The sequence below is a fragment of the Melopsittacus undulatus genome, chromosome 6, assembly GCF_012275295.1.
Source record: "Melopsittacus undulatus isolate bMelUnd1 chromosome 6, bMelUnd1.mat.Z, whole genome shotgun sequence".
Classification (NCBI taxonomy): domain Eukaryota; kingdom Metazoa; phylum Chordata; class Aves; order Psittaciformes; family Psittaculidae; genus Melopsittacus; species Melopsittacus undulatus.
The window spans coordinates 55,832,010-55,857,119 of NC_047532.1; the positions used below are offsets into that span (position 1 = coordinate 55,832,010).

Consider the following 25,110-nt stretch of genomic DNA (forward strand, 5'->3'; position numbering starts at 1 on the left):
TGTTTCAAAACAGCTGTGTGCATATCTGCACTTAGTTAACATACTATGAGAGTTTCTGGTTGGGTGGAAGAAAGTCTCAAATGAAGGGTGTTATTTAAGAACAAGATGATGTTATGAAGGTATTGGAAAGGGGACATTTTGGGTTTTTTGGGAACAAAGCTGCCTTTTAAAGTGGATATACTTTTCATAAAAATACTGCTGGAGTACTCCATATTCTTGTTAGGACTACTAAATGCTTTCAGGGTGTTGCCTGAGATTTATTAGTAGGACTTAATTTAAGACTTAGTGTTGCAAAAATTATTCTTCCCAAAAAATCTATGCTAATATTGCATACTTTCAGCATACCTAAATATTATTGTGCACAGATTCTTCTGTTTGGTTATTTTGGTACTAGAAAGGTCACACTGCCTGTCATACTTATCTTACTAGCCCCATTAAGCATAATCATGCAAATGGAAGTTGACAGACAGCAGTATGAAAAGGGTAGAAGTGGCAAAGATAGAAATCTGACTGACTTATCACAGGTTCCTACTGCTAGCTGTGACTTCATGGGCATTAACTGACAGAAATACGTAAACTATATAGGTTATGCTGATACTGTCCTTCAGTAAGGCCAGTCTAATCCATTATCTTGCCTCTATATTGTAAGTTGAAGAGAGAATAATGAAGTATAGTCTGCAAAAAGTATATACTGTTTCATTCACTCAGAGAAAAATTGGGTTTGAAACTTCTAAAACTACAGTTTAAGAAAGGCTGCTTTGCACATCAGAAGCATGACTTGAATTGGACAGAACAGTTGTAGATACTGATGTGAAAAAATATCCAAGACGTGATTTCATTTTAAGATTATTTTTTCTGCACCTTTCTGCATTGTCCAAGTACAAAGCAGTCAGATTTCCTCCAGATGCTTTTCCCCTCCTCCCTCTATTCCTCCTTAGGGCAGCTAATGCTGTCCATGTATTTCAGAAACTTCTTTTGATCAAGGAGGTACCTAGATTAAAAAAAAATAGAAATGTCATTGAGTAGATAAGTTTGTGTAGTTCAATATAGGGTTGCCAATTCTATCTGTGCATTTGACAGTGTCAGGAAAAGATAATTAAGGATATGGTCTCAATATTTCAACAATGGCAACTATGTGTTTTGAATATTTATAGTGTTCTAGGAAGTTTCAGAAACAGTTGGTCATAAATAAACATGAGCAAGTTGGTGCTACGAAATTGGAAGTCAATTAATTAAATTTGTCATGCATAGTAGCAGTTGAGACTGGAGTTAGTCTGCACCAATCATCCTACTACTCACCATTTTGTGATTTTTTTTTTGTGTGTGAATTAGGGTAAACAGGTATGATAATAATTATCCAGCACGAAAATTCTCAAGTTAGGACTCCTGAAAACTTAACTGTAAAATGCTTCTTTGGAGGAAGCCAGGATATTCGGTAATAGTGCTGAAGTGAAGAAAAATAGATGGCTGTTTCAGCTTGGGACTGAATTATCTCTTGTATTGAGGAGGTCACAACTTGGAAGACTGAAGTGGGAACGTTTTATTGGCAGGGTGACGGGAGAATTCAGTGGGTTTTATCTGGCCTGTATTGTTTGTGTGATTTTGCTTGGTGGTTTGAGGTTTTCCTGGGGAGTTCAACAATCAGCTTTTGATCGTTGCAAATTCTGTATGTGTTATGGATCACTGAATCCTGCAGATGTCATGTGCAATAATAACTACTAATGAAAACCTGAAAGTCTGTAAAGATTAGTTTGTTGTGAAACAGTCTTCCTGTTGGTTCAGCACTACTGAGCTTAAGATCTACAAGCAGGGTTTTTTTTTTAATATTGCTGCAATTTTTGTCAGTGTTGTAGTGCCCTGACTTTTTGAGGAAGTTGGAGAGGGATGACTAGTTTCAGAGTAAAATTAGGATAGATTGAGTCAATTGTCATAACAGGTTTCAGATGGTCAAAAGCTGTTCTCTGTGAAAATGATCTAATGACAGTAGTGTGACTTTCTTCACTCCTGCAACTAAAAACATTTGAGTTTTACCTTACAATGCCATTCGTATTAATCATTCTGCTGTCTTTTCTGTTTTTCTCTCAGTTTCTCAAGCAAGACCACCTCCAAACCAGAAAAAAGGTACGTCGATTTTAATTAAATGATCCTTTTCATTTTCATGTGAATTGTACCCCTTCTATTTCTTGCTTGGAACCACAAGCCGCAATATAAACAAGCTGTAGGATGCAGACAGTCTTCTGTTTCGCTAAATATGGGTCCTACCCACATTTATAGACTCCTGATAGAGGTCAGCAATTTTTTTGGTTGATGAAAACCTTATGGTTTGAAAATATATAGTACAATTTTTCATTATTATTTTTCCATTATTTTGATCTGTTAAACAGGTGAGTTATTTTTTATGTAAAGTTCCTTTAATGAAAAAAAAAACACCAAAAACAAGAGAGAGGGGCGCAGGATGAGATACCAGTGAGCAAAACCACAAAAAAATGGTCAAAACCCCAAAACACACACACAAAACAATAAAAAAACCCTACACAAAAACAAGCCAAATGTAACTCTGTTATGTCTGCAGGATCGCGAACTCCTATAATCATTATTCCAGCAGCCACGACCTCTTTAATAACGATGCTTAATGCCAAGGACCTTCTGCAAGATCTGAAGTAAGTAGCTGATAAGAATATACTTTATAAAAGCTGTTTGCAGATATAAAGTTATACTAGTACCAAATTAGTAATTAAGCAGGAGGGAGTATCTGTATCTGTTGTCTCCTGACAACCTAGTAAAGGATAGAACTAATTAAAGCCTCTTAAATAGTAGGAAAAAAAAAAAAAAAACAAAAAATTATTTTCAGAGGTTTTGCACAGTTGTGACTTATGAGCCAAGTGGGCAGATTGAGAAGAAAGTCTTACAGTACCATTTATAATGTCCATAGTGCTTTGCTTTTATGTAATATTTATGCACACACCAGTCGTCAAACCCTTACAATGGAAGAAGACTTCAGAGAAGATGAGCAAGGACAGTCTCCTGTGGAGCTCAGAAAAGATTTTGGGAAATGACCACAGTTTATATAAAGACAACCAGAGGCTGGCCTCTGTTTTAGATAAATGTCAGTATCAGCTGTGTAGGTCAGCTGGTTGTGTAAATAAAGGATTTTTTTTTAGCTTGTATGCAACAAAAATAAGAATAAAGCATTGCCATCAAGTATTCATGTAAATTCATTCAGGGAAATATTAACAAGTTGCTAAAATTTGCTTGTTGCATCACATACATGTTTGTAAGATTTACTTCATTATGGCTGAATGCCATCAACATTGCAAATTACTTCATGGTAAGACAGAATTCACTATTATGGTAAAAACAAACAACACCCACCACACTGCCCAAAAAATATTTCTGTTTGTCCAGCAGATGATGGTTTTTAGAGTTGCCTGTCATTTATTACCAGTTAATTTTCCTGAAACAGGACTCATTTTCACAGAGATGCACTTTACAAACTGTCTGCAATGGTATGTTAAGAAAAAGGGAAGCTCCTTATTTCACCTTCAGCATTTTGCTTTTCCTTTATGAGGCCATACACATTTGGGTTTTTTTTCCCCCAAAAAAGAGGCTGTCCTTAAAAAGTGGTGCTACAGCTTTCACTGAGTTGCCCTAGAATTCTTTAAAACTATGCTGCAAGATACCACTGTCTTCTGAGCTCCAGCTATTTGTAATTCCTAGATTGCTGCTGTATCATCAAGGAATTCAGTAAGCATACTGGACTTTTAGTGCCTCTTCTGAAAGATTTAATGGAAGGCTGGCTCTTAACATTATAGTTCAATGTGCAAGCAGTTACTGGACTGACGTAATTCTATTGATGGAAGGCAGATGCAGGGACTGGAGAATGAAGACCTTAGGTCCATTGTAGGAGAGGATCTGGTTCACTACCATCTTAAGAACCTGAACATGCACGAGCCCATGGGATGTAATGAAATCGATCCATGAGTCTTGAAGGAGCTGGCAAATGAAGTTGCAAAGCCACTGGCCATCATATTTGAAAAATCATGGCAGTCAGGTGAAGTTCCCAAGAACTGGAAAAAGGGAAATATAGCCCCCATTATTTTCAAGAAGGGAAAAATGGATGACCCAGGGAACTACAGCCCAGTCAGTCTCACCTCTGTGCCTGGCAAAACCTTTGAGCAGATTCTCCTGGAAGGCATGCTAAGGCACATGAAAAACAACAAGGTGCTTGGTGACAGCCAGCATGGCTTCCCTAATGGGAAATCCTGCCTGACCAATTTGGTGGCCTTTTATGATGGGGCTACGGAACTGATGGACGTGGATAGAGCAGTTGATGTCATCTACCTGGACTTGTGTGAAGTGTTCAACACTATCCTTCATGACATCCTTGTCTCTAAACTGGAGAGGCATCAATTTGTTAGGTGGACCATTCTGCTGATAAAGAACTGGCTGGATCCCACACTCCCACAACTACAGTTGTGGTTATTGTCCAGCTGGAGACCAGTAACGAATGGTGTCCCTCAGGCATAGGTATTGGGACTGGTCTTGTTCAATATCTTTGTCACTGTGATCGTCATGGATTGAGTGCACCCTCAGCAAGTTTGCCGATGACACCAAGCTGTGTGGTTCTGTTGATACGCTAGAGGGAAGGAATGCCATTCAGAGGGACCTTGACACACTTGTGAGGTGGGCTGATGCCAACCTCATGAAGTTTAACCATGCCAAGTAAAAGGTCCTACACCTGGGTCGGAGCAATCCCAGGCACAGCTACAGGTTGGGCAATAAGGAAATTCAGTGCAGCCCTGCAGAGAAGGACTTGGGGGTGTTGATCAATGAGAAAATGAACATGAGCCGGCTTCAGTGTGCACTTACAGCCCAGAAAGCCAACCGTATTCTGAGCTGCATCAAAAGGAGCTTGACCAGCAGGTCGAAGGAGGTGATCCTGCCCTTCTGCTCTCATGAGACCTCACTTGGAGTACTGTGTGCAGTTCTGGTGTCCTCAACATAAAAAGGACATGGAACTGTTGGAACAAGTCCAGAGGAGGGCCACGAGGATGATCAGGGGACTGGAGCACCTCCCATATGAAGACAGGCTGAGAAAGTTGGAGCTGTTCAGCCTGGAGAAGAGAATGCTGCGTGGAGACCTCATAGCAGCCTTCCAGTATCTGAAGGGGGCCTACAGGGATGCTGGGGAGTAACTCTCTGTTAGGAACTGTAGTGATAGGACATGGGGTAATTGGTTAAAACTTGAACAGGGGAAGTTTAGATCAGATATAAGGATGAAGCTGTTTGCTGTTAGGGTGTTGAGGCACTGGAATGTGTTTCCTAAGGAAGTTGTGAATGCTCCATCCCTGGCGTTGTTCAAGGCCAGGTTGGACTGAGCCTTGGGTGACATGGTTTAGTGTGAGGTGTCCCTGTCCATGGCAGGGTGGTTGGAACTAGGTAATCTTAAGGTCCTTTCCAACCCTAACTGTTCTATGATTCTATGGAGGATGTTGCTTTATTACATGGGATTTTATGCTTAAGTACAAAACCTTCACAATTACAAGCCCTGGATTTTGCATCTATGTAATTTGTGACTTTTTGATGTAGGAATAGTTATAATGGAATAAAGCACCTATATCTCATGTCAAAGTATCTCTGTGCTAAGAGGCCTGCAGTGTTTTCAGCTTCACTGGGGCAGAGTTACACTTCTCAAGACCTGCCCCAAGAGGAGTCTGATAGAGTGCAAAGAAAAAAATGATCCAGAAAAAAATTAAGTTTAAGGGTTCAAAGGAGGACACTGGTGTAGTTAGGTACAAAAGGCACAGTGAAAAAAGGTGTGTTAATGAATGAGAAGTGCAATAGCAGAAGAGCAAGATGTTAATTCAGCCATAGCAGTTCTAGCATTGTTCTAAAAAATATGCTCCTGGCCTGTAGGTTTTGGTATGGTTGGTTGTGTGTGTTTTCATGCAAATTTATTGAAGTACTTTGTAGGAATGGCTACAGGGTTTGTTTTTACTGTTCAGATATGCAGAGTTTAGAACTAGTCTTGATGTCAAGTGTGATTGATAGATATGTGAGGGTTTTCCAGGGAAAGAAAACTTACCTAATTTCTGCCTCTAATTCACTGCTGCCTTTAATCCATTCCCCACTCTCAGGTAAATTTGATGGAAGAGTAGATATTTGGAAGACACAGTTTTGGCATAAGGAAATATTGTCCACTTAGAAAAGAGACACCCAAATTAATATTCCCTGCCTTACCCGGGCTGAGGAAGATGCACATAGATTTGAATTTTTGTATTTCTAGAGGTAATCAGATTGCTTTTATTAACCATCAGAGAGGATCAGTGATACAGCACAAGAAGGGATTTTTGGAGATGGCAGAGTAAGAGCCATTGCAGTGGAGACTGCAAAGAAATGCAGGAGAACCCTGGGAGAATGAAGGCCCCAGGATTGCATGGAAGCCTTGATACATGTGACATGGGCTGTTTACAGGCCAGCCTGTTTCTCCCATGCCTGATACCCAGGGCAGCACATTTCTTTGAAGTGTGTGATAATAAAGAACATTTGGGTTTCATAAATAAAACCAACTTTTGTATTCCCTCAATTTAAATGTATTTTCATTGGTTGACTGTTTTTTTTTAAACTAAATAAGGAACCAAGTTAGCTGGAATTATAATGAGAGATCAAATTGTTTAAAATCAAAGCTGAGAGTAATAGCTGGGAATTCCTGTCTGTCAGTATAGGGTTTTTTTTTGTCTAGGATGCTGAATTTTCTTTTTTTCATAAGTAACTGCACTGCAACACATTGTCACTTTGGGTATCAGTGGCTGAAATTTTAGGATGTTTGTTGTAAAATAAACAGGATGGTCTTCATCTAGTATTATGGCATTAAATTCAATTGGCAAGGACTAAAAGAAGCCTAGTAATTATACCAATGATTTTAGTAACCTTTTTCCTAGCTTTGTAGTATGTTGCAGTTGTTTTGCTTGTGAAGTTTAGCTGTCATATGCGTGATGCTTGGCATCTTTAATTCATCACTAACGTTATGCTTTCTTTTAAAGTAGAAAATAACGGAACACATAAAAGCTATAATGAATAGAATGAAATATATACATATAATGATAAAGAGGACACATGTTGCTGGTTTAAGATTGTTTTCTTTTAGGTACCCGATTATCTGTTGGGTATATTTGTTGCAACTTAGATTTTGTAAGACATTTGTGTATATATATATAGTTGTAACATGTACACCTAACGTACTATATAATATGCAAATATTCTTAATGTTCTTGATAGCCATTTTTTTAAAGGCTGATTTTGTAGGGAGCAAAGTACAAGACAAAAATTGAGATTTTTATAAAATATTAATAAGTTATAATTTCTTTTAAAATCAGAACTGCAATATCTTGTGTATTGTGAATCCTCTTAAAAATATTTTATAGAATACACTTTATTCTTTTATCGCTATCTGAATGCAACACTAGATAATTACTGTGTAAAATTTGGCTTTCCAGATGAAGTATTTGAGCATGTAAGTTAGGCTTATCAAGTAAGACTTTCCCTTTCCATGGAACAAAAGTGAGGCAGGAATTATATCAGGCAGATGTAAATGATTAGATGATGATTATGTATTTTTATTATGATGATGTTTTCGGTCATGATGGGCTTCACCATATGTGGCCAGGCAACTCACTGAGATTTACGTGGCTTTGATACTGAGCAAACTATCTGATAGATTCACGGATGCTGTATTACAGAAAGCTTTCTTCTCTTGAAAAAAAACAGGTGCATGAAGCTTTTCATACTGTAATGTAACAAAAATATTTAGAGGGTTGTAAAAATAAGTCATAGTTCTAAACACAATCCTATGGGTATTACAGTGATCTCTGTTACTTTCCAGCATTGGAGTTATGTTACTCTCTTTTCCTGCTTTTTTCACTATGCCTGAGTTAGGGGCTAGAAAGTGCTGACTTGTCTTCAGTAAGTGTTTCAAAGTTATTGCTAGCAATTGGTGTGCATTTAGAGCCTAGGCATGAGTAACTTGGACAGTTCAGCACTTAGTATCTTACTAGTTATCTCCTGTAATTTGATTTTAGTCAGTTGCTTGCCTATTACCTTAGGAAAGGAACCTGCTGTCTTTATAAAGTGAGAGAGTGCACCAGGTTTTATGTGGATAATGATTTTGTCAATTAACAGCAAGGGAATTGAGTGCTATTAGTTTCCTAGTTGGGGTATAAAAATGGATTCTAAGTAGTTATGGAATTAATATTTTCTTAGTAGGAAATAGTAATATGAGAAGTCATTAAAAAGTAAGCTCTCACACAGCTGGGTTTCAGAACACAGTTCTAGTGATTTGGGTGATTAAAAGGGTGTCAAGTACAGTTGTGTACTTAACACCATCCAGTATAGGATTGTGGCAGATAATTCCCAAGAGAAGATGAGAATTTTTGGTGTTTTCTTTAATACTCAGATTTTTTTAAGCTTGACTTCTATGTTTAGGTAGTGATGGAGCAAGCCATGATTATATTTCTAATCATACAGTAATTTTATTGATTCTCAATTTCTGAGCACATGGCTTTTATTATGCTTACTGAATAGATGGTTCACAGAAATGCTAGCATATAGTTCATGAACTTTCTTTAACTGTCATTTATTTGTGTACTCTGTGTGTGTGTGTGCCTATATGTAAGCATTTCTTTCAATGCCTTTGTTAATGACAGTCATCTTCTCTACTGTTCCATGTGAATCTGCTTATTGATTTTTTTCTTCAGAAAATTCAGATATTTCATGTTCTGTCCTTAAGAAATGTGTTCAGAACCATTTAGATTTTTACAGTAAGTAAAACTGAAACTGTTGCCTAGAAGGTACATAGCTGAGGCACAACTGAATGGTGCTTTAATGGCTGTAACACACTTACTTTCTAGCTGAAATGGAGTGAAACTCTGAATCAACTACTGTTAAAATGATTTTGTAAACACGGAAGTATTTAAAGGTAGAAGTAGAATTGAGGATGCCTACTTCAGCCAAATTTGAGGGGTGTCACATAGAGTGATGAAATTGTTAGGCTCTGTAGAATAGCAGCATTGTTTCTTGTCTAACATGGCAGACATGGCTAGGTTTCCTGTTTCAATTTAAAATGTGTTTGCTTCTTCACATTTACAAATTAAATTTAAAATGTGACCTTTTAGGCTGTTGTTCATTCAGATGAATATTCAGTTATGATGGTAATGTATGTATGGCTCTTTGGGTTTTATTTACATATTCTGTAAGAGTTTGTTCTCGTTTAGTGCATGGGACAGGTAATAAAGAACATGATTCTTCTTTAGCTCTCTGCATTTTAGGTGATCTTGGCTTTTCATATAGATCTTGCCACTTGGGTAGAAGATGGTTAGGAGAAAGGTAGTGTGTTTGTAACTTTTAAACTTACAGGAAAAAAAAATCCATTTTCCAGCCCCAATTTCCTAGCTGTGATTGCTGAGGAGAGACTTATAAATGGTTTTCTTAAAAGCTCAAGACCACCAAGCAAATCTTCAAGTTACAAAATACAGATTCATATCAGTTACTGGCAAAGCAAAGCCTGAAGCGTGTTGGCAGGGCAGGCCATTATGCATGTTTATGATTAAGGTTGCACCTCACTTCTGAGTTTTTAAATTAGCAACTTGACTAGAAATACTTAATTCTGATGCCATGTTTGGTAGCTTCCACCAAAGTAGAGCTGTTTTCTGATTACTTTAAGTACTGGTGAAGTGACTTGGCTTTTAAAAGTGTTTTTTGACATTTTCTTAAATAATGTTCTAGGTGGCCGAAGTGTACTTCCCCCAGTGTATCCTGTACAAGCCTTTTTGTCTGTATTTTCTGTAGAATGGTGGTGCTATACATGGACTACACAGATAAGCATAATTTAAGTGATAGCTTATCCTCTAGCATTTGTAGTGCTTTTTCTGTATTTACAGTGCTAGCCAACTTTAATGTGCAATTTATAGTAATTTGCAGGTTGTTTGTTGGTTTTGTTTTGTTTAAATTTTCCAGTGCAGCTGTAGGCATTTGGACTAGTGCCTCAAATTGGTTGTAACTTTCTGTTTTTGAACGACTCTTAAATCATGAAGATTATAAGGGGGTTTAATTTGTTTATTTTCATTAGGAAAGGAAAATAGTATTGCTTGAAAATTTATCAACAGTTTCCAAGTGCTGTCTTAAAACATGTTTGCTTGGGGTTTTTCTGAAGAAATGCTGGCAAAAACAACTATTTTCAAGTTCTCTGAATAATGCACTTTTTTTTTTTTTAACTTATTTTTTCATTCTTTTCATCTCTTTTTCCAGTGATAGGAAGTGTGGTCTTGCCTGTCCAAGCACATTCAAATTGGTTTTTAGTATTCAAATAGGTTATAGAAAGAGGTTGAAGAGAACAAATAGAAATGATGCAAGCAACTTAACTGAAAAAATGTAGTAAACTTTTAAGAAGCACCATCTGTACTATAATGAAGAGAAATCTTACCAATTATGTGGAGTATTGTGCTTTTAAAATGTAGCAGCAATACTGGTTACTTGCAGTTAAGTGAAACAGTATTTCTTTGTATCAGCTGTTTTGGAAATTAAATGTCAGTGGCAAACAGTGTTAGTAGTGCAGCTGGGTGGTTCTGAATAGAGTATTAGGAGAACATGGGTATGAATCCTGCTCTTCTGCTGGTCTAGTACGTGATAGTGGTCACATCACTTTATCTTTTTATCTGTCTGTTGACATGGTTTTAGTTGTATAAAATGCGTGATTTTGTTATCTTTCCTTTTAATAAAATCCACAGAGATTCATCAATAAAAAGTTTTACGCTACTCTGACATTTATGACGCCAGTTTTGAGAACTGTTCTGTGTATTTTATTTTACTATTGCAATAAAAAAGTGACTCTTGAAATGGAATTGCATTTGGATTTTTAAGTTGGGTGCTGAAAGATGAAAGATCCATAATTCATTTTGGGGGGTTTACATTTTAAGCATTTTTTTTTATCATACAGAGATTACGTAAGACATGAGGATCATGTTATCCTTATTTTCTGAGCACTTAACTATCAGAAAAGCTATTTAGAAAAACTCATAAATTCAGCATTGTAATATACATCTTGGTAGACAAATGAGTGATTGATAATGTCAAATCACCATCATCCAAAAAAAATAAAACCTCGCTGAAAAACCATTCTGTCCAAAACCCCTGTCTTTCTTGAGAGAACATAATTCTGGTGGTTCCAAGAGCAAGAACTCCAAAATTTACTTCTAGAATCAATTGTTTCTTAGTGCCAAAGCTTTCCCATGTTACCCTTGATCACTAAAAAGAATGAGTTATGGCCATTTAGCAGGTTGTGATCTTGGTGTTTATTGCAGAGAGTGCCCCAAATGTGTAAGAACAGGTCAGCCATAGTTTTGAGGAGCAGAAGACCTTTTAGTATGACTGATTTTTATAATTTTGGCATATAAAATATTGTTGTTTGTTGTTCTGAATGTGCAGTGATGGAGGCTTGGCATAGTGAAAATGAGATTGCTTCAGTGATCTTTTCCAATAATGCAAAGTTCTGATAAATGTGTTGCTTTTCCTGCTGATTATATCAAATAAATTGCTTTTGTCTACTGACTGTTTCTTTATTCCCCAAGGTTTGTACCATCAGATGAAAAGAAAAAACAAGGCTGTCAGCGAGAGAATGAAACTCTAATACAGAGAAGGAAGGACCAGATACAGCCTGGGGGAACTACAGTCAGCGTTACTGTACCTTATCGAGTAGTAGACCAACCTCTGAAACTTATGCCACAAGACTGGTAAAACATATTTCCCTTTTACAAAGTTTCTTAACCAAGAGAATCCAGGGGGACCAATAAAATGCTACTAAGTTTACTGAAAAGTGAATATATGGGTATAACAATGCATTTGTCTCTTAACCATATATGAGTCTTTTCTTCAGGTTAAAATAATATGAAACCAGACTTAAAACATCTTAAGAAATTGCAACACTTCATATTTTAACAGTATGACTAGCACAACTAGTTTTAGTGGGTTTGCTGGAAATGTGCCAGAAATTCAAACAGGAGTAGAATCATAAAATGGTTAGGGTTGGAAAGGACTGCAAGATCATTTTAGTTCCACCCCCTCTGCCATGAGCAGGGACACCTCATACTAAACCATGTCACCCAAAATATTTATGTTAACTTCTAGTTTGTGATACTGTAGTATGCAAGTTGCTGAAATGTGAACTGAGAGGAAAAATCCTCCTTTTCTTGTCTGCTTTCTGGATAAGAGTACATTGAAAAGATATGTTTGCAGGCCTTAAGCATCTAACATTTTAACTTCTTTAATAGTTCAAGAAAGAAAATGCATCAGGCAGTAAAGGCTGAACTTTGATTTCAGTACTGAATCAGATTCATTGAATTGGATTCAGTGGTGGAATCTCCTTCTGAAGAGAGAGCCCCAGTTGAGGAAAGGGAATCATTGGTAGCTTTTTTAAGAAATAGCTGGAAACAGATTATTTTGTCTGTAGCCAATTCTTCAATGCTATAAAAATGTTTTTCCTGTTGAATGGGAAAATTCTGGAGAAAAATCTTTTATTATTTAATGTAATGAATTAGCTAACATTTTTATTTCTTCCTGCCAAGTGTGAAGATTTTGGGCATGCTCTTTGTGACATTTTTGGTGGATTTGTAACTTCCAAATTAGATTTTAATAGCAAGGAATACTTTGAAAAGGTCCTGTTCCTGAATTAATCGTTTTCTGTTTTGAGAACTTGAACTTACCAGAAATCCATGGTTTTGAAACTCTAAAGGGCAGACAGCACTTAAAGGTTTGATCATTAAACAGTTTAAGAGCTGTCTATAATGGTTCCTAAGGTGCTTCTGAACAAGGAGATGAAGTGGTGTGGGTTTTCAGCTTGATTTTATCCAAGGGAGAATTAGATATAAATATCTAGAAATTAACATGTCACTGCTTTTGTTTGGAGTTTTTTTGGGATAGTTTTTTTTTCTATTAGCCATTACGAAGCCTGCAGCATCATTTTAAATGGCAAAACTTTAATCTGTTTAAAAAAAAATAATCCCCAACCAAACAAAAAATCCCTGAACTCCACCTTCCTCATTCTTTTCCCTTTGAGATTTAGTAGATTTTATGATGAATTAAATTTGGGGATTAGGGAGGTAACTATTTATTGTAGTAGCTAGGGACCATGGTTGGATGATGTAAATGTTCAAGAAAAAAAATAGATCCTATATGGGAGGTCATTTTTTCTTAAAGGTGGTGGGGGTTTTTGAATTTTTTTAATATAAAAGCTTCATCTTCATCAGATTTATTTTGTTGGACAGCAGGTAACAGTTTCGTACTCTTACAATAAATGATGGCCTTTGCAGAAATTTAGCAGTTGTCTCTTCTAATAAATTTTTAGAGAAGTAGTTCACAGTATTCAGAATAAAGGCTTTTAAATTGATATATCTCAGTTTGCACTCTTGTTCATAGAAGATTACCTCAACATTGTTGGACCACTTTTTAAGACCCAAGTAGTAATGACCAGAAATAAATGTGATTTGACCTCTTATAAATGCCACATGAGAAACTGAGCTGCATTCTGCAGAGGGATGGAGCTGTAAGTCTAGAAAAGTCACATTAATCTTTCTTTTCTTAACAGCTGTGCTGGAGGTATGGTGGTTAAATGTGCTATACTGCTGTTACTAAAATAAGAAATTATGCTATAGTATATTATTTGTTTAAGAGAGTGTAATTTAAATGTTGAAGGCCATCAACACATCCATTTCTTTGTGTGTTCATAGGGATCGTGTGGTGGCAGTGTTTGTACAGGGTCCTGCTTGGCAGTTCAAAGGCTGGCCTTGGCTCTTGCCTGATGGATCCCCTGTTGATATCTTTGCAAAAAGTAAGGGGGAATTTTGTTTTGGTTTTAAGTGTTTTGGGGTGTTTATGCTTATGGCAACATCTTATCAAAGTGCTGCTGGTTGAGAAGATGGGCCTTAGATCTCTGCACCAGTGGCAGATGTGCCCTCAGCAGTTTTCTTTACACGTGGTCTAAGTGTTTAATGTTCATATTGCAAGCAAGGTTATTTCTGCATTTACAAGTCAGTGTTTGAGATAAAATTTTAAGTGATGTCACTTGAATCACAAATTAAATTGATTAAAGCTTTACAGCAAGAATATATATTTAATTTTGGATACCATTTTAAAGGTCTTGGTCCTGGAGAACGTAGTGTACTACTACTAATAATAAATATATATAGTAATAATAATAAAGTTAATGCACTTTAATACTGATTCATTTCAGATGCAGAATTGGATTGTCTTCTGCTCTGTATCATTTAACATTAATGCAGAGACTCTGTCAGGTGTCGATTAAGTTTTCCGTAAATGCATAGCCCCAGTATATCTTCCTTTCTCCAGAGTTATTTTAAAACATGCAACATCATTTAGCAAAGGTAAATTATATGTATGCATGGGTTTTGTTCACAAAACTTGGAAATTTATGTGGCAGTGACACAAGACAGATGATCACTTCTTGAGTTAGTAGGAAAAAACCAGCAAGCTGATTTCAGATACAGTTCTAGAAAGCTTGTGGGTATATCATTGCATATCCACCTGTATCTGGAAAAAGGAACTAAGGTTTTTGTGGGGTTTGGGGATTTTATTTGTTTGCTTAATTATTCTTCATTTCAGCTATTTGGCTAAAATTTAAGGTGAATTTTGAGAAACTAAAAACAGAGTGTAGTACCAGAAAAATGTCTGACCGTGGCACTAAGAATAACTAATTTTCACTAGCTTGGTTATATGCTTCTGCTTTACTTCTCCAGTAATAACCAAAATAGAAAAATGTATCTAATGTGTTACCAGATAGGAGCTGTACAAGACTCAAATACTTCGCACTGGATTATGTCAAAACTATTATTTGGCTAAGGAAATGATGAAGAATTTCAAGATTTTAATACTTACTGTGTTAACGCTTGGCCTTTACGTAATTCACATGTGACAGTACTTCCCAAGAGCAAAATAACTGTTAATATTTTACCATTTTTACCCTGAGTAATCAATATATCAGGGGAAAGTGGCAGCTATAAAATTTCTCACAATGTTTCATGTAGCATTTGGGGATTACACTGGCATTCAGCTAACAGTCTTCTGTATAGGCTTTTGTGAAATAGCCATGCTTCCTTCTCCCTGGTTGCAGAAATGCCTTTTGTTTTTTCTTTTTTCTTGATTCTTGGACACGTCAAAGATTTTCAGAAGGATCATCTTTGTTTCCCAAGGCAGATGTGCTTGAATTGGCAATGAGTTTTTGATGTTCTCCTGGAATCTATGCATCTAAAATTAGGGGCTGCCCTTTAACTTAAACCTGTAATAATATCAGGAGAGCCTGATATTGGCCACTAACCAGTATATTTAGCACAGTTCCGTTTATTAACTAGTCAACTTTCTTGGGAGATAGTGGGCTCATTAAGTTTCTTCTCAGGCTTTATTTTGAAAAAAGAGCAATGTGGTTGGAATCCTTTTTGATTAATAATGAAATACTGCAGAGTCATCATGTTTGTTTACTGAATGTTTTCCTGTTTCCTATAGTTAAAGCTTTTCATCTCAAATATGATGAAGTACGTCTGGATCCAAATGTACAGAAATGGGATGTAACAGTGTTAGAACTAAGCTACCACAAAAGACACTTGGACAGGCCAGTATTTCTACGCTTCTGGGAAACTTTGGACAGGTATATTTCCTGTTCAAAATCCTGTATGCTCATGTTTGTTGAGAATGAAAAGTTATGGCATCAAGGGAATTGTGTACAACTTGAAGATTGAACAGTGTTTTAGCTTGAAAATACTGCTTATTCAAATTTTCTTTGATGATACAGTTAAATATACACCACTGTACTTTATTATGAACAGTAAATAAAAATCTCCAAAGTGTAATATGCATGGATTTTAAGGAAGGGTAGTTACTTTTAATCAGTGATTAGTACTGTGATTCCCCACATCCCTTTAAACAGAAGGAAAGGACTCGAGAACAAGCTAGTTGATGTAGAGCTCCCCCAGCCCTCCCCTTGAACTGCAGTCCTGAGCTTAAAAGCTCTCCTCTGTCCTCTTTACATCTTACTAGATGACAGTCTTCCAAGTACTTACCCCTGCCTTTTGTGAGAAGCAAGGGATGGAGTGGCACCAGAGGTCTGTGAAAAGCAGCATTGTTTCTGACTCTATGTCTTTGTTGTTCAGAACCATCTCAGAATAGGAAGTTCCTTGTGATACCTTTTCATGTTATAGAGAAGAAAACTTTCTTATCGTGAAGCAGTTGAAGAAATACTGAGGGAAAGCAGAAGTCACTGCATTTCATGAATGTTTAATCTTTTCATGCTGATTGCACAGCAAACTGCTTGAATGATTGAGTGAACTTCAAAAAGGCAAATCCTATAGGAATTGTCAAAATAATTCAAACCATCAAACTTTCTATGGCTTCTTATTTAAGTCTCATCTAAACGATATTTCTGAATGCCCAGAATGAACTACAGTTACCTTTAACAACAGTCTTCCAATACAAGAAGTCATGTAATGCCTTGGTAAACATGCATTTTCTTCGAAACAAACAGCTGATTGTCTTTCAGTGGACCAAATACTGTGTATAATGCAGACCTATATGGCATATAAATTACACATTGTATCTCTTTGGCCACTTGCCAGTTCTCTTAAGAGTTTTGTTTTAACAAAGTCTGGGCATATTGTTCCTTGGAGTAAAATTTCTATAGATACTGAAAGAATAGTAATGTTGTCTTCTGTTGATTTTTTTCAGGTATATGGTAAAGCACAAATCTCACTTGAGATTCTGAATCCTTCAACTGCCATTTATTTCCTGAAGTATGGATTGAGAAAAATGAAAGGGGATCCAGTTTGGAGACCAGAGCTCGCACTATATGATATGTCAAGAACTTTACAAACAAGGAAGGGTCACAGTTTAAACTTTTTATAAAATCTTGTTTGGAGGCTTCATGCTATGGCAGGTTGACACCTGTTGTTCTTCAGAAGCAAAGGGGTTTTGCTTAAAACTATTTTTTTAATGTTGTTAGCCTCTAGTCTGCAATCCAAATTGTATATTTTGATAGCAGGAGTTTCTTCTCAGTTTTGTTAAAATTAGCCACATTTTTAAATGATGTGTTTTGTTCCGTATTAGAAAATAGATTGATCTTCACTGCAGGTTAAAAATGTGTGTGTGTGCGCATGTGCACACGTGTGTGTATATATATGTGTGTGTGTGTCTATATATATAATGTATAAAACAAATCAGACACACTTATGCACACATAGATGTTACCAGGCTTTCTAAACCACTTAGCTTCTGAGCTTAGTTTTGGTTTTCTTTACATATTGTTTTACTTACTGAAAAAATTTTGTTGTGGATTCTATTACATTTTAGTCAATAGGACTTAGAAATTGAGCAAAGTGAAAATTGTTTTGGATAAATCAACATGTCAACCTGTATATGTATATTCTGTCAGTCTTTGTTGAAAAAGGGAAGATGAAAAATCTAGAAAGACTTTTTTGGGTTTGTAATGTCCCAGTTTACTAAATCTTTAAACTTCATTATAGGAATACCTTCAAGTCATGCTAATTTTAAATTGCCATTCTCCACACAGGTCTCTTTAAACTGGAAGTGTGCATGTGTAGATTCCCATCTATCAAAATGCCTTTACATATGAGTCTGAATGTTACCTAGATTAAACAGTGAATAGAGGAGAGAGTTTGGATTTTTTTTTTCCTCCTGAAACAGCCACCACAAGGAATGAATAATTTTAACTTCTCTGCATTTATAACTCTAATACCACCTCTACTACTATTTTCTTGTGACAAAAGTAGCCCAGCCTATGTTTACAGGAGTTGTAATTTTCTGACATGAGTGGCTAATATGGCCTTCTAACAGTCCTTCATTGGAACAGAAAATGAACCTACTCCAGTTACCAAAGAACAATTTGTTTGAGCTGCAGTATGAGGCCAGAAGACCCTGGTATTCGTATGAAGTTATGGTATCTCTGTATCTATTTAATAATGTTAAGTCGATGTGGCATACCAGTGGATGTAGAGAAAGATCAATTACTGTAACACCCGCATGAATTTTTCTGCAACACAAAATACATGTTTATATTCCTGTTCTTGAAGTTCCAAACCATTTTTTCTTAATATACTTTAAGATTTGACAAAAGTAAAATGTTCTGTCCTATTCTTCTTTAGTTTTGCTTTTTGATGTTACCTTCATTTTTAATAAAATCAGAAGGCACATCTCCCTAAGAGATTTTTAGAACTGTTTCTGAAATCTGAGGACTGTGAGGTCTGACTTTTAATTATGTATTTCCATCCCTGCTGTATCAAGACTGCTGTTTTTAGGTGGTCTTAATAGAAATGTAAAAAAACCCAAATCTCCAAACAAAAAACTCCAGTTACTCCAATATTAGAAGAAGTTGGCACTGGCTTTTTAAATGGATTCTGTGAAGTGATTGGGAAGAGCAGGTAGTACAGAAGTGCTAGAAGAACTCCTATTTGTGTGGGCAGTTGGTCAGTACCAAATGACTGTTTTTCTCCAGTCCTTAAACGCATTATAAATGTATCCATGTCATACATGAGTGAACTAAATCATTCAATACCTTGTTTTAACCTGTGCTATAATTAGAAAAGCTGTAACGGCTTTCAGCCAAGCAATCACAACTATGAGGAAGTGGTTCAGTTTAGGGTTCATTACTGCTTTAAAAAATGGGATATCATGTATGGGGTTTTAACTCTCAAGCATTTCCTATTAGAACTGTGTTTGGGTGTTGTTTGTTTACCCAGATTTATTCAGCACTTCAGGGCCCATGCAGTTTTCAGGAGACTTCTGCAGTGGGCAGCAAACTTTTAAAGCAAATTCTGAAGAAATGTGTGCTTTATGTGCACTGTGGCATACAGACTGTATAGTGGTCTTCAAATAGGCAAGGTCCAGTTATGTTTTTTCTGTCCTGTATTTCACTTGTTTTAAACACGTGTAATCTCAGTTACTGTATACAGATGATGGCTTGATTTAGATATAAATTTATGTATATACTGGGAGTAACTTCTCTGAAACTAATGAAGTTACGTGGACGTGAAACTGGCAGAACAAAATCAGTGACATCTTTGTATGAACTGTGCTATTTTTTATGGATTGAGCGTAGACCTTTAAAATCATAGAATTTTGTATTTGCAAGCAGTTTACAAGTTGTAAAATATGTATTTGTGAAGGAGTTGGCACCTGATAGTGCATATTTTTGTCAGTCATAAAAGCAGTGATGTTTATAAAATGAGCCATTTTGCAATCAGATTCCTGCTGACATTATTGGAAGTTTAATTAGGTTGTCAGAATAGCATTCCTGCTGCCTTCATAAGTAACTGCACATAGGTTATGAAACTATTTGGACTTAAAAACTTAGCCTTACAACAGCATTTTCCAGCACAGCTGGAATTTTAGATACTTAAGCTTTATTTATCTGCAAGTTAATGTAGAGTAATAAAGGAACTAAGAACTGGGGAAGCTGGAGGATCAGACATCTGTTTTAGTGAGCTGCATTCTCCTCGTTGAGTGAATTGGATGCACTACTTAGAGGTGTATAGAGCATGTAAATTGTACTCAATTAAAACACATAACTAAAACTGAGCTATTTCACTGACTGTAGTTTATTAACAGTAGAATGTTACTAGCATTGGAATTGGATATCAAATTGGTTGTTTCTATTAAACATCTTAACTGTCATAACTCTAAACTGTTCCATAAGTACAAGGTGAATGAGATGAAACAAGATATAACAAGATGAAAGCTGTTTTGAAGTCTGTTACTGGGCTCCCTTACTGTCAGCAGGTGATTATTTCTTTTAGTAGCAAGGTTATAGGGGCCAGTAGGTATGTCTGAAGTAGCGATTTTATACTAAAAACTAAAATGCCCATGATTTATACCATTTGAGCTTTCTGAATGCTGCCCTGAACAAAGGCAAAGGGGGATTTTTTTTTTAAGGTAGAATAGGGCAGCCAAAGGACTTGCATACCTGAATAAACTGCAGATAAGCAGCCTCAACTGAGTAGGCTCAGCTGTTTAGTTATTACCTGGAAATTTTTGTAGGAAAATGCTTTCACAAATAGGTACTAAAGTCAGTGCTTGAGCTAGGCAATTTATAGAACTGTTCTGCAATGCTGTCTTTTTATTTCTGAATACAGAAGAAAATGTAGATATGACATCGTGTGTTAATTTGCCCTTGATCATAAATCGAATAGGTACGTTATTATGTGACAGATAAGCCTTTATCAGAACAACAAATTTGGTTTTGGCATTCATTTGGTATGCAGTCAGGGTATAAAATATTACCGTTCTCTGCAGGGACCTGCAAAAGTAAGTTTTATTAGTACAGCTTTCATTCTTTTGCTGGTGAAATATGCACTTGGTTGCTAATTCTTGCAAACACTATACAGAAAAAAAAAACAAACCCCTGATCAAAAGTAATGGCTTAGTGATTTTAAAATTTAATGTCATGAATGCATTTTAATGCAAAAGCCATAACTAATGCCAAGTACTTTATTAGAGCAATGTGCTCATGAAAGTTAAAATCCCTGCCTGAAGAAACTGTTGGCCAAGTAGTTCAGCTAATCTGTGGAAAAATGTACCACAAACTGGATTCTCCAAATGTCATATTCCAAGTTTCTCATTTGTTACTTGACTGATTTTTTGTTTCTTAAGAGATGGCTTAAGTTGTGCTTAAGAGTTGCTGAACAACTGTGTACTTCAGTAGCAGTTGTGTTAGTTTACTTTCTTTGATTTGGTTTTGCCCTAAGACAATACAGCACTTCTGTGATTGAAAACAAATCACTTCATACTTAAAGTTGTTTAAGCGTAGTTCAGAACTTGACAGATAAAGATGGTTTCTTAATGGAACTATGATTCAGTGGGTAACGTGGAGCCCATTGTTCAGCTGTCATTGGCATGTCTGTAGGTCATTCTTCTCATTGGTGATGCTATCACAGAGGGCAAGTTTGCAAATAATGAGATTTAATCAAGCAAGATTCATTTGTAGGTAGTACACAGCGACAGGCCGTGCATCTAGACTGACTTACTGTTGATTTTAACAAATTTTTAATTTTTTTTATTTAGAATGCAAATGCAAAGAACAATCTCGAATGCTTGGAACTTTATTGCAGGCACTAGTTCACATGTAAAATTGAAAGATACGAGGTGGTACATAAAATCTGTAAGAAAAATATCTTGGTTTATGTTTTTTATTTGCATCTTTAAATTCTTTTGCTGTGGTTTCCTTTATTTCAAATTCAGAAGAGCTTGTTAGTTGCTTTACGCAAGGTGTCTGCATCACTGAAAACTGTCAGAGGTAAATCTTTAGCTGCAATTACTGAAAGTCTGGTTAAATGAGTTGGTAGATTATAAATTCTGGCCTCTGTCACTGGGCCCAAATTTTAGCAGGGGTTTTGAAGATTCAAGTTAAAATGAAATCTCACAAGAATCTGATGGGGACAGCCACTCTTGAGTGAAAGAACACAAACTTCTCATGAGGTTAAACCTTTACAAGTAACTGTCAAACTTGTGCTTAATGACTGTATACCTAAATTTTAATCTTTTTTATGTTTTGCTACTTGACATAATATTTAAGACTAGACAATGATGATTTTACGGAGTTAATGGTTCAGTATCAGCTTAAGTCTGAGAATTCTTGACAAAAATGTCTTGTGGACTTCCAAAGGTGAAGTGTCTTTTTTGAATGCAGTAGTCAGCTGTGAAAGAATAAATGTTTATTTTGTTCCTGTCAGTCAGGGCCAACCCTGTAGTTCCATAATTCTGAATGGATTTTTATTGGTGAAGTAGGATGTAAAAAAATGTCTTGGAGAGAGTGCTTCTAATTTTTCAGTTGTTCCTGCCCTCTTGAAACCCTGTCCAGGAGACCCAAGCAGTCCCTCAGTTCTTCCTTGACTTATTTCTGTTTGTTTCTCCCAGATTGGGACTGCTCCCAAAGGTGCAGGGTTTCTGAGTACCTCAGCTCAGTGCACATCCATGAATTACTCCTCTGCCCTGTCTTCATCAGTGCACAAACAGGGCAGAAGCACAAGCCCTTGTGCTATGTATCAAAGAGTTGCTTACAAACATTAAAAAATAAATAAAAAGTGCAGGTGTGAGCTACTGAATACTTCATCATGCTTCGTTCTAGATTAATTCTGACCTGTAATATCAGGAGCTTTGAGGTTTTGAACATAAAACTACCAAAGGCATACTAATTGTTATAATATCTCTACTTATTTTCCAATGATCTTTAATTGTAGATTTCTCACTGTTACTCCCTATTACTTACTGTAAGTATTAGGAGCAGAATGATGAGTAGTTATCCTGAGCTCCACTGAGTTGAGTCAGTCTTAACCTGAAACTGAATGAAATGTAAGCAATCACCTGACAGTGCATGTTCAGCAGCTGGCAAGTTATTTGAGGAGCACCCTAGTTTTGTTATTGAAGAGAGACAAGTCTAATAAAATTATGAGAAGAAAACAAAAAATTGATACTTGTTTTTCAGGTGCTATTCAACACTTGTAATAGAGCTATTTTCAGTTTAGTAAGAACTGTGTGGCGACTACAGTGACTAAATCTAGAAGTTGAAATCCCAAGATTTGATTATTTTCTAGGGCTATGAGTTACTGATAAATTTCACAGCATGCCCTTAAAAAGTTCATACCTTCACAGACAATAGTGTAACTGACTGGTGCCTCATCAGCTGCCTCTGCCCCTTCTTCAGTTCTGGTGTTCTGACTCATCATCACTTCAGTGAGGAAGGAGATGATCTTTTGTATATTCAAATCCCCTGGTTTTTTTTTTGGTTTCTACCAGGTGTTCATTCTGGTATTCCTGAGAATGGCTGTCCTGATTTTCTTGATGCTAATGACATGCTATTGGAAGTATGTCTGTGGGTTTTAGAAAGATGTAGCTTAAATGAGTAAAATTATTTAGCAGTACTCTGCTTTTACTTATACAGATGTCACTGCTGAAGATCCTGTGAATAACAGGTGTTAGAGTAGAAGATTAATTACTTCAGAATGTTATGTATAGCTGCATCATATGGGTAAGAATATTTTCAGGCATTCATTGACCTATCTTTGTTTAAATTCAGTTGTTGCATCTTGTGTGAAACTTAGGATGTCAAGTTTCACTGGAGAGAGATATCTTCTGTAATAAAACTTGTATGAAAGAGCCTCTGTTTTATGCATGATGGAAGCAATTAGTCTGGTTGCTTAAAAGTTGCTAAAAAGAGAACAATAGGATTAAAGATTTAAAAATAAATAAATCCAAACACAGAAAAGCTTCCTAAAGTGAGATTACTAAACTGAAATATGTTTACAACAATTCATAAATTTGTGTAGAACAAATTTGTTTCTGTGGATTAATGCCCTAAATTACTTTCCCTTTAGTCTTGGTTTAGCTTTACCAAATTGAACGATCCACAAACTTAGTGATATAAAATCCCTTTTGAATTTGATTAGTTTTTGCATTTAATATTATTGATTTTTCTGGCTTTATTCAATACCTGTTTGTCTGTTCATCTAGCCTTTTCCCTAAATATCAAGGCAGCTGGTTGATCTTGTAAGTACAAAATTAAGTACAAAATTATAGTTAATTTTGTGTTTATATGCATATACATTCACGTTTTTCCACTGAGAAAAGTGTGTATCCCTCATGGTGCACGTTGTAATTTTTTACATCATTACTTTTGTAATGTCTCGAAATTAAACTGCAGTGCTCTCCATATGTGGAAATTTTTTTTCAGCACAAATTTGACATTTGGCCATAAAATAATCAATATAGTAACTAAGCTACATAAGAAATTATGGGTAAAGAGGCCTCTGCATTTAATAATTGCCTCTTGGGAGGCTTATTTTTACACTGATACAGACTGAAGAAGTCTGTGTTCTCTAGCTGTTCTGAAAAGCAAGAAATAGTCTTTTGAGAACTTGAGCAGAACAGCATCTTCCAAAAATCTGCTAAATGCATTGAATATGTCAAGGATTTATCTGTTTAATAGGAGATAGTCCTGAAATGTCATGCAGGTATCTTCAAAACATTCTTATCATTCACTTGGTTTGAAAGTCCAAAAGGTAATAAACTTGCCATCGCCAGCCCAGCGATGCTTTGTGCAACATATTTTTTAATGTGCTTCTCTTCTTACATTCTGGAATCGTGATTTATACTGTTATTTCTGGGATTAATGCGTCACATGTGTTACCAGTCACATCAAGGGAGGGGGTGGGTGTAAATATTTTCTTAATTTTTAGCTCCTCAAGTATACAGTGTTTCTTGCAAAAGGAAATTATGTCCATTGCAGGTGGTAGTGTATCTGGGAAGGGACACATAGTAGAAAACTGGAAAAATAAGTGGATTTTGGTCATTGCTTAGTATTGGGATTTAGGGAGCACAACACCACAAGTACGTAAGTCCTCATTCCCACAGATCTCAGCCTGTAGCCATTTTCTTCTGTCCATTGATTCTTTCACAGCGTTTACTTTCAGTTGTTTTCTCAGTCTCCCATCTTTCTGCTGTATCGCAGTACCTGCATACTTTTTATTTCTGTAAAAGCAATTCAATTTATAGTAGTAAAACATGAGATGTTTGTATCTGAAATACAGAGATAAATGTCTGGGTTTCTTTAATGCACCTCTTTATGTTCCCTACCACACTTAGCAATGCAGCGTATGGCATTGTCTGCAGACTAAAAGACTCCTTAAAAACCAGCAATAACCTTGAAGCTTTTAGCAACAAGCCAGAGAAATGGGGGTTCTGCTATGTCATTCAATGATGATAAGGTGATGAGGTTCAGAACCATCAAAGGAGTTGTATTTCTAGAGAACCTACAGGCAACCATTTATTTGGGGTCAACTTTATTTTGCTGTGGGGTTAGGCTCTGGAGGTTAAAGGAAATGATATGTACTTTATTATCTGAAACTTCAGGGAAAAGTCTATATAGGAATGTTTGGGATAAGTTTTACGTGATAAAAATGATACTACTTTTTCCTCATGACAATTGCTTTATTAGAATGTGCAGCTGAAACAATCTTAATGAAGTGGTTGTCTGACTCTGAGAACTACTGC

General features: G+C 36.2%; 1 protein-coding gene across 1 annotated transcript in view; it reads left to right on the forward strand.

The window, feature by feature from the left end:
- CDC73 (cell division cycle 73) overlaps nt 1-24,642 on the forward strand; it is a 110,894-nt gene extending 86,252 nt beyond the window's left edge. Inside the window, exons 12-17 of the mRNA XM_005142888.3 lie at nt 2,086-2,121; nt 2,573-2,660; nt 11,622-11,783; nt 13,776-13,876; nt 15,565-15,706; nt 16,780-24,642. Of these exons, the coding sequence (XP_005142945.1) occupies nt 2,086-2,121; nt 2,573-2,660; nt 11,622-11,783; nt 13,776-13,876; nt 15,565-15,706; nt 16,780-16,816 (566 nt within the window). The 3' untranslated portion in view covers nt 16,817-24,642. The remainder of the gene's footprint in view (nt 1-2,085; nt 2,122-2,572; nt 2,661-11,621; nt 11,784-13,775; nt 13,877-15,564; nt 15,707-16,779) is intronic.
- The last annotated feature ends 468 nt before the right edge of the window (nt 24,643-25,110 follow it).